The following is a 13,226-nucleotide window of genomic DNA, read 5'->3' on the forward strand; positions in this document are numbered from 1 at the left end:
TAGTCTCTCCAGTAACAAGCTGATCTGCTATATTAACTTTAAAGCCAAATCGATTCACATTGTTGCTGGTAAGTCTGATTGCTTCAGATAGAGAGCATGAATTGCTTCTTTATCATCTAATCCCCATCCCCCTTGTTCCCGATTGGATGACATGGACAATTCATCTTTCTCTAACGAAACAAAATGACACTTTTTTGGCGGCTTATTGACTCAGAAAAATTTGAGAGTTAACGAATAATTTTGGCGCCAAAAATAATTTCTCTTAATTTATTAAATTTAATATACGCACATCCATAAGTTATGCTATTTTTTCTATTTATTTTGTTCTAAAATTCTAAATATTTTTTTTTCATAACATAAAATATGATGTCTAGTCTCATTTACATAACAACATGCCTTAGAATAGGTTTTTTATTCTTTTTGTCACTTTAAATTAAGAATAAAAAGATAATTTAAATTGAATATTTGCGATTATTCTCACTAATGCTGCTTCCTCTTTTATTAGGTAGACAACAAAAAGTTAGCCTTGGACTCCCATATCAGATTTTTGATTGGTTGCGTATATAATGAGCTGGGATTGATAGACGAAAACCCAGTGAGAAAATTTTTGACGCCTAACCATAAAGCTGGAAACCATTCGATATATATTATTAGATCTAATAAAAAGTTAATTATAACATATTTTACATGCTATTTGTTGACTCTGTTCCATTATATTACCATATATATCTTTTTGAAATCTAAAATATTTTTACGATTTTAACCATGTGTTGTTGAAACCATATATCAATCTTAGCTAAAGTATAGTTTATGAGTTTGTCACCATATAACGTATGAATTTTCAAAAATGTCAAATATGTTCATTTTTTCTGTATATTCAGCCATAATTTCACGTTGTTATACTATTCAACTATTATTTAATATTTTTATCGATTTAAATATATGATGAGATGCTTAGTTCTCCTGGAAATCGATTTTTAATTGCAATTTTAACTTTCCAAAAAAATTCAAAAATAAAAATCCCTCTCAATTTTCTAAGTTTTCTAACTCGCCAAATCTCTAGCCAAATTTTTTTGGCCCGTATAAATATTGTTAGGCACTATATAGGGATGCTATTTATCCTATTTTCATCCCATTTTACTGTTATCGCCTAGTGAATGTACCTTTATTTAATCATGTAATGGAAAGAAAATTTTTTGATTTTGTTTACATCAGTGTAAAAAAAATGTTATGTAACGTAAAGTTAACGCATACAACGAAAAAAAAATTTAATTTATGGGAGATAAGAAAGGAAAAGAAGCTCCAAAAGGTGATGCTAAACCAGTAATTAAACAAGAAGTACCACCACCACCAACAGTAAATTCATCTGAGTACACTGCTTTACTTCGTAACAAACCATTTACCGAATTCAACAAATATCCAGCTGCATTTTACGATACATTAAAGACACAAACATTTGAATCAGCTGCACCATTCCACGACAAGCCATTGAGAGAAAGCTATGAAGAAATTCTCAATGAATTTAATGCGGCTGCTCCAGGTGACTTAGTTAGAAACCCAACACAGGCTATTATTGACTTCGGTCAATACATTAGGGCTAATATTAACCCAGAAGTCTTCAAATTCATTGCTAACTGCTGGCCACCAACAATTCCAGCAAATGGCTCCGATCTTTACTGTCTTTTCCTCATCAAGTTACTCCACAAGGCTAAGCAACCACAGGAGATGCTTCAATGGATCGCACAAATGATTTTCCCAATCAATTACACAAAACCAAATCCAAACCCACATCTTGCCATTTGCCGCTGCAAAAAAGGCAAGAAACCAGGTTTCTGGGCCGTTCTCGATCAAAATAAGATCTTTTACATCTTTACATTTAAAGGAAATGACCAACAAGAGGTTTTCAACGTCAAACCGCACAAATTCCAAGTCGGCAAAGACCAGATCTCTATTGAAGTCATGAACGATAAAGGCAAAGCTCTCTGGAAGTTTATTCCAGAAGATCCAGCTCAAATCCAGCTTTGGGAGCATGTTCTTGAGACACCAGCACCAATGATCCAATTCCAGACATCATTCAAGACACCAGCACCCGATCAGTTCTACCAAGCTCTCTATGCAACAGTAATGAACGCAGATTCCCACATTTTACGTGCTCTTCTCAGCCCACAGATCTCACAGCCAGACACTCCTGTTACCAGACGTGTTGTCGAGTCGTTTGCCCATGTCTATAACTATGGTGGAAAGATGAACGTCTTAATTGAACAAGTTTTACTCTACGATTTAACACATCTTACATGCACACTCAACGAATACATCTCCAAGCCATCGCATGCTAAGAATCTCATCCTCTTTATCGTTAAGTACTACTCTACACCTTATCTTAAGAATTTCATCACAAAGCTCGCAACTTTCATTGATGAAACTGGCATCAGCGGTCTCGGTACACCAGAAGTTAACGTAGAAGGTGTTGAAAAACTCGTTAATAATGTTGTCAAATTCATTGCCCACTCATATTACCTTATTCCAGATCAGATTCGTCAAGCATTCAACATTCTCCGTACATATCTCTCACTCATCGCCAACAATACGCTTTCAATTTACCAATTTATTTCTGAGATATTCCTTAAAGACTTCCTTTACAGCATTCTCTTAGATATCAAGAAATTCGCACCAACTGTACAGCATCCAGAATACTTCCCACCACTTGCCCGTCTTCTTTACGTCATTTTCTCGTTCGGAAATCTCGATGGCGAATTTGCTCCACTTGAAAAGCTCGAGAAACGTCTTTTCAAGAAGCTTTACCCACTTCTCCTTGAGTTCGCCATTACAATTTCCGATCATCCAGATAATGAAGTAGATTGGATTGCTCCAAAGGCAGATCCACTTGCCAGAGCAATTGAAGACATTGCAAAGGCCATCACTTACAACCCACAGAAGTTCTCCATGTGTCTTCAAGACGTCTACACCGTTGACCACGGACAAAGTCTTCTTGGCTCAAACTACGCAGGAATGCTCATCCAGTACTTCATCCACCTCTACGACTCTACTCCAGTCGCAGTAGAGGGACCAGAAGAGAAGCCAATGCACCACAAGCTGATCAAGGCCGACCAGTTCAACAAGGAAGAGCTCAAGGACAAGAAGATCAGAAAAGTCGTCAAATACGACAAGAACGAGGCTGCTGCTCCTGGTTCTCCAGATAAGCCAAAGAAGTACTACAAGAAGGTGACAAAGAAAGTTCCACGCAACCAAGTGGTTTGAAACTTAATTTTGTGAGATTTTAAGTGAAATAAATTGAAATATTTTTTTATGATGATCTCTTCAAAAAACATTTATTAATTGAGAGTGCACTTACCATTTTCTGACATTCTCTCAATTTTTTGACATTCTAGTATTTTATCCAATTTTTCTAAGGTAAAAAGTCATTAACTTTGTTCAGGAAGAAGTTATTTTAAATCATTACTTAGTACCTTATATCATTGTTATACTTTTTTGCAATCACAATAAAAATATATTGATATTATAGGAGCATTTCAGAAAGTGGCAAGTGCACTCTTAAAAAAGCATCTCTTATTATCAATTTTGCTTCAGTACTGAACATCTTCAGAGCATATTGTGTGCAAACACGCATTATATAATGTAGTGGCATGTTTATCTGACTAAAAATCCTATAATTCGAAAATTCGCATTGTAGTCTAAAACCACCAGACGACAATAATAATACCCCGAATTTATTGCTATTTATGAGTTTAAATCTCTGATCTATTTAAATAAATCTAAAAACATGATATAAAATCAAAAATCAAACAAAGAGACTTTGTATCAGGCTTATTCATATCATTTGATTTTAAATTACTGAGCTGCTTAAGAGTATATGTAGACAATCTGTTTCATGACTTGATTCTTCTAAATATATCGACATGATAACAAATTATTGAGCACCCAAATAGTATATAATGTCTCCTAACTTTAGTACACAGTGTTTGTTGTATCATTTCAATTCTAAAAGATAATAATGGGGAAAAATAATAATAAAAAAACTAATGTTGTATATTATGGAACTGTTTAAGTTTCACATTTGTCTATGACTTGGTTAAAAACATATTTCCTTCTATTATCTTGTTTATACATTAAAGATGTTATACGGAATTCTTTCATTTAAACCAAATATGGTTTTGTCACTTTTAATTTTCCTCAGTTTTCTAATAATCTAATACTCTATTCCACTTATACGTGGCTGATTGTTAAAAACAAAAAATATTATGCAAAATAATTGGATCTATTCAAATTCGCCAACAACTGGTTTATTTGGGGGTACTTACCTAGTTCGTCATAAAAATTTTAAGATATCATGGCTTGATCGTGGAATTCAATTATATCTGCGAGTTGATAATAATAGTGAAATTATTGGCGAGTCAGGAACAGTCACAAATGGTGATGTTTCCATTTCGGTATCCTACAAGTTGTTTCCAGATGCCAATTACATTAACATCATCCATACAGTTAAAAACATTGGGAAAAATTTTCATGTTGTAGATTTTCGTTGCTTTTCAGACATTGCTATTGAAGGAAGTAAATCTGACGGAAATACATGCCCCCAAAGAAATATTGAAAGAAATCGAGGTGTTGAATTCATAAATGATAATAAAACAGTTCAATTTCTTCTTCGAGATTTCCCTTTTGTTACAAATGTTGATACTTATTCTTATTATAATTGTCCTGGATTTGGAAATTGGAGTAATTGTTCAGAATACTCATATATTAAATCTGGAGCTTGGATTTTCTTTTCTTGGCAAAATCAACGATTTATGCCCTATGAATCCAAATCATATTCATATTCTATTGGAATTGGTGAGTATAACCCAAAGACATTAGGGGTGCAAACATATTTCATTGATAATAATGAAGATATGCCAAAATGTCTTTGTTATACTATATTACCATATATATATTTTTGTTAGTGAATCAGTTATATCTAACTTCAATGAATAAAGAGAGTCCTTACAACTGACTTATTTTCTTTGAAAAATAATCATGTAGACCATGCAATACTTGTATTAGTATATCATTATTATTTTTTTATCGCATGAGTGTTATACTTTCCAAATTCAATCTTTTGAGAACTTCCATGACCCAGTAAGTTGAGATCTCTTCTGAGTGTGCAAAACTTAAGTTTTTCAAATGTGGACATGATTGGCAAATCAATCTCATGATTTCGTCACTTGGAACTGCAAACGTATCAAATGGATGAAAAGTCAACGAAATCAAGTGTTGACCACATGATTGGATTGCTACAATCAATGATGAAATAGTAACTCTGCATCCACTGCCCATATACGATTTCTTTTTGCTCTCGATATAAAAAAAATTTAAAAAATGAGAGATGATTGACGATATATTTTCAATACTATTCAAAAATTGAATGCTATAATGAGAATTATCGTTATCGTCTTTATTTTTAATCTATTTTTTGTAAGCTTCCTTGGTAACGAAATTCAAAAATTATTTTAAAAACAGTATATGGATATGATATCAAATTATGGCCTTTGATTATCATATAAATTCTGAACATTAACGAAATCCTTCGCTCGGCAGGACCATGAATCCTTCAATCATTCATATGTTTCCTATTTCAAATTTATATATTTATGGACAGTACTATTATGAAACGTATGCGAATTTAGTTTAAGGGTGCACTTACCACTTTCTGACATGCTATGAAAAAATCAATATATCTTTATTTTAATAGCAGAAAAAGTATAACAATCATATTAGGTACTATATAATGATTCATATTTACTTTCTCCTGACCAAAAATATTAACTTTTGACCTTAGAATATTGGGTTAGAAAGCTTGTGTGTCAAAAAATTGAGAGAATGTCAGGAAGTGGTAAGTGCACCCTTAAAATTACGTAAAATTTTGAAACTTATAAAAGTGACGAGTTTTTTTAAAATATGCCAAGCTCAAGTCACCAAACAAATGAAAGTGAATGTGACTTTAGCCATATTAAGCCACTTGAAATATTTGAGTACCCCAATCAAGCTTCAAAAATTATTTGGGGACTCGAATCGAATAAAATTTTGCAAATATCTTCACAAATTATAGATATGATCAAAACAAACAAGATAACTATAAAAATGGCAATCCATTTGATTGAAATTTGTGCAAACATACGAGTTAAAGAAATTGGATTATATGCAGAGTTTTATCAAAAGATATTAAACGAATTTTCGCTAGTCATCAAACCCAAAGATAAGAAATTAGCAGCACTATTATATTATAAAGGTTTCGAATTTGAAAACTTCAAACCAAAATTTACACAAGAAGAAATTCTCAATATCTATCCGCCGGACTCTCCTTTTTACTACGTTGCTTGGGATAAAGTCAATGCTATTAAAAGTAGATTCCCAAACCTTGATGTTAATGAGAAATTCGGCCAATGTTTTACTCTACTTGATTGTGCAATTAAATACGGATCAGAGTTATGTTTCAATTACTTGATTAATATTGGCGCAAAATATACTTTTATCTCAGAAGATTATGCAGTTCAAGGTGGAAATAAAACCATTTTTATGAGATTAATAGATGATGGTCACTCATTTGATAAAATGATTAACACTGCAATTGATTATCGAAACTTTGAAATTGCTGAATATCTTCAATGTAATTTTGGGCAAATCCCTGATTCGTTAGCAGAAAGCATGTATTTCGGAAATTTTGATGTTGCATCTTTTTTACTATCTAATAGAGCAGATATCAATGACGATTATAATCTTTTTCTTTTCATATCAATCATCGATTTAATGCATTCTCTTTCTCTATACATAAATCATTCATTTATTTAATTTTCTTTATTGTTATATCAATCATTGATTTAAGACGTTTTCTTTATTTACAAATTTATCATTGTTTTATAAGATTCTCTTTCTTTAAATATTTATCTTTATTTAATATCATTACCTTTATTTTCATGACTATCATTAAATTATATAATTCATCTAACTTCAATGATTGTCCTCTAAGTATTGCTATCAAAATGGAATCAACTGAAATTATAAGATTCTTAGTCGAACATGGCGCGGATGTCAACATGATACTTTTTCTTTTAGCTTTCACATCAATCATTGATTTAAGAAATCCTCTTTATTTTCATATTTATCTTTAACAAATGGAATTCATTTTCTTTTAATATTCATATCAATCATTGATTAAATACATTATCATAACTTTCACCTCAATCACTTTATAATTATAGTTGTCCTTTTGTTATTGCGATCAAAACAAGATCAATAGAAATTGTAAAACTCTTAGTAGAACTTGGGGCAGATATCAATATGGAACTTTTTCAATGTCGTATCATATCAATCATTGATTTATTACATTATCATAATTTTAATATCATTTTCTGTTTTATGTAATTCAAATGATACTTATAATGATGCTTATAAATTTTCCCTTGTTTTTGCAATCGAGGTTAGATCAATCGAAATTGTTCGTTTCTTAGTTGAACATGGCGTAGATGTTAACAGGAAATATTTTCAATTTCTTTTCAAGTTAGTCATTTATTTATAGAATTCTCGTTATTTTTATATCAATCATTGATTTAAAATTTTCTTTTGATTGAAATATCAATCATTGATTTACGATTCTCTTCTTATTTACATATCAACAATCACTTTAAGGCATTCTTTCTATTTTCATATCAATCATTTATCAAAAATATTCTCTTTCTTTGAATATTTTTCATTGATATAGTACATTCTTTTTCTTTTAATGTCAATCACTTATTCATAGAATTATAAATTTTTTCATATCTTTCATTACTTTGTTACATTCAATTAATTGTAATGAAAATCCTCTATGTCTTGCAATCAGAAATAATTCAATTGAAATCGTCAAGTTATTAGTCCAATATGGTGCAGATGTCAACACGATACTTCTTCTTCCTCTTTTCATATTAATCATTGGTTTAGTCCATTCTCCTTATTTCCATGTCATTCATTGATTTAAGGCATTTTCTTTCTTTTTACATCAATTATTGATTGATTTAATTCTTTTTTCTTTTTATGTCAATCATTGATTTATCAGATTTTCTTTATTTTCATATCAATTATTGGTTTATATAATTCTTTTTATTTTCATATCAATCATAGATTTAAGGCATTCTTTCTAGATTCATATCAATCATTTGTTCCTAAAATTCTCTTTCCTCAAATATTTATCATTTATTTATCTAATTCTCTTATTTTTCATAACTATCATTATTTTATTGGATTCATTTAATATATATGAAAGCCCTCTTAGTATTGCAAAAAGACTATGCTTGAGTGAAATTGTTGAATTCTTAGTACAAAATGGTGCCGTGGAATGTGAATTGTGCTCATAATTTGGTAATCATGAAAAAAAGATATTATTATAAAAAGATTTCCTTAAAATATTTTGAAACGAGAGAGTAGTACATATAAGTTTATTCAAACAAAAAAAATTAGAAAATATATTATTGAAGGAAGAGAATTCCTGGTGAAGACTCCTTTGCTATTGGGAACGGGTCTTTAATTCCTGCCAAAACATCAGGATTGACGTTTCCTGAAGGTAAATTAACTCCTGTTTCCTCAAGTTTAAGAACTTTGAGTGTCTTTGATGTTAAAATGAAATTAATAACACCAGGAATTGTTAGTTTAGAGCACTCCGAAATGCAAAGCATTTTCAGTGTTCCAATATGTGGTGCGATCAATCTCAATGCAGAAGAACTTTCCAAATTCAATCTTTTGAGAACTTCCATGACCCAGTAAGTTGAGATCTCTTCTGAGTGTGCAAAACTTAAGTTTTTCAAATGTGGACATGATTGGCAAATCAATCTCATGATTTCGTCACTTGGAACTGCAAATGTATCAAATGGATGAAAAGTCAACATTGCAATGTTTGTTTCCTTTAAAATACAAAAACTTGATGACATTTCAAAAAACAGCCAAAGAATTTTTTAATCAGACCTTTTCTTCTCATTTCATTGTTTGATACTTTTATAAGTATGATAGCAAATCTCTGCCCATCTTAGGAATATATTCGTTGTTTCACGGTAGTGTTTGATTCCTTTAAAACAATAAAATCATATATTACATCTTACTTCATTGCCAAATGTTGATTGTTACCCTTAAAATTTTTTACATTTTGATGAATATATTAAACTTGAATATTACTGATTTGTTCAAATATTACATTTGCAGATATAGTGTTTTAAGAACGTTATTCAGTCAATTATCTTGATCATATACTTTGATTGTCTTAGTAGTAGATGAGTGCGGGTTATGTGACTTTTTTTGTTACATCTATATATAGACGATGCATTAAAATATATTTATTTATAAACACATTAATTTTTAACATTAATTTTAAAATAATTTATTTTTTATCTTTTATAAAAGAAGCTATATATAGATGATGTCAGATATTCCGCGATTAATTAAACATTGTTTAAATCCTGAATGGGTTAAACTTCAATTTAAAAATGAAGATTGTGAATTATTAAATGAATATGAAAGCCAAAATAAGCTAATGAGGTATAAATATAATGATAAAGAATATTTAATTTCATGGAATCAATGGAGTCATAATCAAAGACCTCATAAACGAGAAGAAGAAATTGAAAATAATGAAATGGAAATCATTGATGACATTAAAGAGGATGGAATTCCTAAATTTTGTAGAAAAACCTTTAGAACTAAGTTAGGAGCATATAAACGTAGAGTATTAAATCCTGAATATCTTAAACATCAATTTAAAAAGGAAGACTGTGAATTATTAAACGCTAATGAATATGAAAATGCTAAATCAAAACTGAGATATAAATATATTGGAAGTGATGAAAGGTGTAAAGATAAAGATAAAGTTTATACAGTTTCATATAATAACTGGCACACGTTAGGGATAAGAAAACATTTAGGAGATTATGGTAAAAGTTCTGAATTCTTTAAATCTAGTATGTACGAGAGAGTAAAAGAAATTAGAAATAATTATTTTCATGAGTAAAAGATTCACTACCATAATGAAATAAAAAAATAAACTTTAAAAATTCATGTCTTACATTTTTGAATAATTTATTTTTTTAATTCGTAAGAAAATGAGTGTCAAAACTAACGATGTTAAAAAATTAGGATTCACAAACGAGGAAATAAAGGATATATTAGAGGAGGCAGGTTATGAAGTTAATAAATATTATTTAAGAAATTGTCAAAAATTCGCGGAGTTATTAAATGAATTTGATTATGATGGAAAAATGAATAAAGATGATGTTATAAATTTCTTATATCCTACATCTGAAGAAGAAAAACCTAAAGAACCTGATGTTTTCCCTGAATATTATGAAGAACGAATTAAAGATGATGAATATGATGAAATTGAAATTGAAAGACTGAAAAAAATAAGAGATGAAATAAATGAAAAAATTAAGGAATTAAGAGAAGTTGAAAATATAATGAGAATGAAGTAGAGGGTTTAATGAATATCCCAGCTTCAGAATCAGAAGTTCAAAAATCACATGAGGAAAGATATAAAAATTACTTTTTGGAATCAACTAAAAATTTATTAGATGGTGATATTGACGAAACACTTTCAGAAGAAGGTACTAAATTTATTCGTAAACATAAGCTTCAGTTTATTGACGATGGAGATTTCCATGTATATTACTTTCACCTCCTCTTGATTCTGAAAAATTCAAAAAAGCACTGAAAAATGTAACATATGCAACAAATACGATTAAGAAAGAAGACCATGATATTTACACAAATTATTATTTAAATAAATGCACAGGTGTTGATAAAGTTTTTGATTTATTAGATAAAATATCAAAAGAAACAATTGGTACATATAAAATTTTATGTGATTGTGGTTTCATTGTTGAAGATACCGTTGATGTTTCATATGAAAGAACAGCTCCGAAGGAGGACGAAGTGGAAAGATCTATTCCATTCGTTATTAAGAACATAAAAGATATGAAAACCTATAAACATTTATTTATTCATTCATTTCAGAAAAAAATGGAAGCAACACATAAATCATCTCGTCATCATTTCATAGCTATTCACACATTCCTTTTCAAAGTTGTGAAATTAAATAAGACAGGAATTAGATTTAATGTATCAGGGTACGCATTCTTGAGTAAATTAAAATGTATTCGTCACGTCGCAGATGATAAAAATTTATGTGTTCTTAATTCATTTTATGGACTTTAGCCCTGGACTTTAAAAAAATAAACTTTATTTTTATATTCTAATTTTTTATTCTTACATAAATGAACAAAAACGGAACAGCTAAAATGAATGATAATCAAATTAGAGCAGAAGGTAGAAGGTTATTTAAACGCTTCTATAACATTCCTGATGGTGTTAATCCTAAAACTCGTAGAAGTTATTTAAATGAAGCCATAGATGCATATGAAGGATTTGACATTTCATCAGAAAGTGAGAGGTTAGCAAGAATGTTAAACGTTAATATTGATTTCTATTATTGTGACCCTCAACCAGAAGACGTAGACATTAACAAGGTTGACTTTCCATTAGTGGAAACAATAATGATAGATCCAGAATTTGAAACAGTAAATATTTTATTAACACAGAGTCCATGTGGAAAACTTCACGCTGACAGAATAACAGACGTTGAAGCACTCACAGGATATAAAGTTTGCCCATATTGTAAAGAAGAAGTATATTCTATCCGTGATGATCCAGAAAGGAAAAACCAAAGAAGATTTTTAAAACATTGTGAGAAATGTAAAGAAAATAATGGAAGATTAATTCAAGACGTTCAATTGCAAAAGACCCAGCAACCATATGCACCACATATCACGAAACAGAAGATATATCAGTGGTTATTAGCTCACAATTTGCAGAAATATTATAAACCAACAAGATATTATATTACTTTTGACTTCGAAACATTAGAGACTAAAGAAGAACTTCAACTTTCTGAGTGTGCAACTTTGAACGCTTACTTAAAACCATTCATGGTATCATCAACGGTTAAATTAAACGATAAAACATATACGAGGAATTTTTGCTTAACATCAAGTGATTCTTTTATTTCTGATTGGATTGAGTTTTTATTTTCAACCTGTTCATTAGTTGCTAAATCAAATATTGAACAATATGAAGAATTATTGAAGCCGCAAACGGACTCTTTAAGTCCTGAAGGTCTTTCAGACCAAACATTAAATGAGAAACAGAAGGGAGCAATGAAAGAGCATTTAGATGAAAGGATTAAATCGTGATAGTATTGAAAATCATCCATTAAAACATTATTTTTAGTATCTCTTTCTGCTTTTTCATCTTGTTTCTTATATGATTCAATTTTATATTTCCAATACTTTTTCGTTAATTCAAAACTTGATTCCACATTTTCTTCTTCTGGATATGTTTCGTTAGGATTGAAGTCTTTATATGCTAAAGCGTAACGAATCATTGATGCATTCGATGATAATGAAAGATTATGGAGCATGTCAATTTTATAAACAAATGTTTCTTCAATAATTTTATCAATTGGGTCAATCATAATTTCAACATCTTTATTACAATAATGAATAAAATATTCTAATCTATTCTTAAAGTTTTTAGCATCATTGAGATATATTTGATAATCTGAATCTGATATTGTTTCTTGTGTTAATGCTGAATAAAATGAATCTTGAGTGAATGGTTCCTTTTTATATAATTCTTCTTCGTAATTCTCCCATGTGATGAATTGATATGGGAAGAATGATTTAACACGTGATTTATTGTTTCCGAAATCTTGAGTAAATTGGTCTAATGTTCCACCCGCTATATAATTTCTGATGTCAATAAATCTCAATTCATATGGCCAGTTTGTTTTCTTTACAATGATTTGCTTAAATTGAGAAGAAGAACCCAGCATTGATTTTATCTTCCATTTTGCAGTATTTAAATCACGAAGAATTAAATTTAAATCAAACTTTCCCGAATTAAAACCAATGATATTCACTTTATTAAATTCTTCATCTAAAAGCTCTTTCATTGCTCCCTTCTGTTTCTCATTTAATGTTTGGTCTGAAAGACCTTCAGGACTTAAAGAGTCCGTTTGTGGCTTCAATAATTCTTCATATTGTTCAATATTTGATTTAGCAACTAATGAACAGGTTGAAAATAAAAACTCAATCCAATCAGAAATAAAAGAATCACTTGATGTTAAGCAAAAATTCCTCGTATATGTTTTATCGTTT

The 13,226-nt window shown here is 29.9% G+C and overlaps 4 protein-coding genes across 4 annotated transcripts, besides 10 other annotated features; 2 read left to right on the plus strand and 2 right to left on the minus strand.

Moving 5' to 3' along the window:
• Positions 1-615: 615 nt before the first annotated feature.
• Positions 616-1,170: a mobile genetic element.
• A 105-nt stretch (positions 1,171-1,275) lies between these two features.
• On the plus strand, positions 1,276-3,258 carry TVAGG3_0048940 (GTPase activation domain, GAP family; the record flags this gene model as incomplete). The annotated part of the gene is made up of 1 exon (XM_001319740.1): positions 1,276-3,258. One exon carries the CDS (start codon positions 1,276-1,278, stop codon positions 3,256-3,258), a length of 1,983 nt encoding a protein of 660 aa, XP_001319775.1.
• Positions 3,259-3,336: 78 nt separating this feature from the next.
• Positions 3,337-3,555: a mobile genetic element.
• Positions 3,524-3,555: a terminal%2Cinverted (terminal inverted repeat of tvBac_53III transposon ID:TVAGG3_0048950).
• A 1,521-nt stretch (positions 3,556-5,076) lies between these two features.
• On the minus strand, positions 5,077-5,331 carry TVAGG3_0048960 (ribonuclease inhibitor domain-containing protein; the record flags this gene model as incomplete). The annotated part of the gene is made up of 1 exon (XM_001319741.1): positions 5,077-5,331. One exon carries the CDS (start codon positions 5,329-5,331, stop codon positions 5,077-5,079), a length of 255 nt encoding a protein of 84 aa, XP_001319776.1.
• A 351-nt stretch (positions 5,332-5,682) lies between these two features.
• Position 5,683, plus strand: a terminal%2Cinverted (terminal inverted repeat of tvBac_53III transposon ID:TVAGG3_0048970).
• Positions 5,683-5,714: a mobile genetic element.
• Positions 5,684-5,903: a mobile genetic element.
• Positions 5,871-5,903: a terminal%2Cinverted (terminal inverted repeat of tvBac_53III transposon ID:TVAGG3_0048980).
• A 42-nt stretch (positions 5,904-5,945) lies between these two features.
• Positions 5,946-6,843, plus strand: TVAGG3_0048990 (spectrin binding; the record flags this gene model as incomplete). The annotated part of the gene is made up of 1 exon (XM_001319742.1): positions 5,953-6,843. The coding sequence occupies one exon, from the start codon at positions 5,953-5,955 to the stop codon at positions 6,841-6,843; it is 891 nt and encodes a 296-aa protein (XP_001319777.1).
• An 830-nt stretch (positions 6,844-7,673) lies between these two features.
• TVAGG3_0049000 (ribonuclease inhibitor domain-containing protein) lies at positions 7,674-9,106 on the minus strand (the record flags this gene model as incomplete). Its single annotated transcript, XM_001319743.1, has 1 exon — positions 8,496-8,954. The coding sequence occupies one exon, from the start codon at positions 8,952-8,954 to the stop codon at positions 8,496-8,498; it is 459 nt and encodes a 152-aa protein (XP_001319778.1).
• A 1,042-nt stretch (positions 9,107-10,148) lies between these two features.
• Positions 10,149-10,469: a mobile genetic element.
• Positions 10,470-12,097: 1,628 nt separating this feature from the next.
• Positions 12,098-12,255: a mobile genetic element.
• Positions 12,256-12,982: 727 nt separating this feature from the next.
• Positions 12,983-13,148: a mobile genetic element.
• Positions 13,149-13,226: the final 78 nt, after the last annotated feature.

Source organism: Trichomonas vaginalis, chromosome IV (genome assembly GCF_026262505.1).
Source record: "Trichomonas vaginalis G3 chromosome IV, whole genome shotgun sequence".
Classification (NCBI taxonomy): Eukaryota; Parabasalia; order Trichomonadida; family Trichomonadidae; genus Trichomonas; species Trichomonas vaginalis.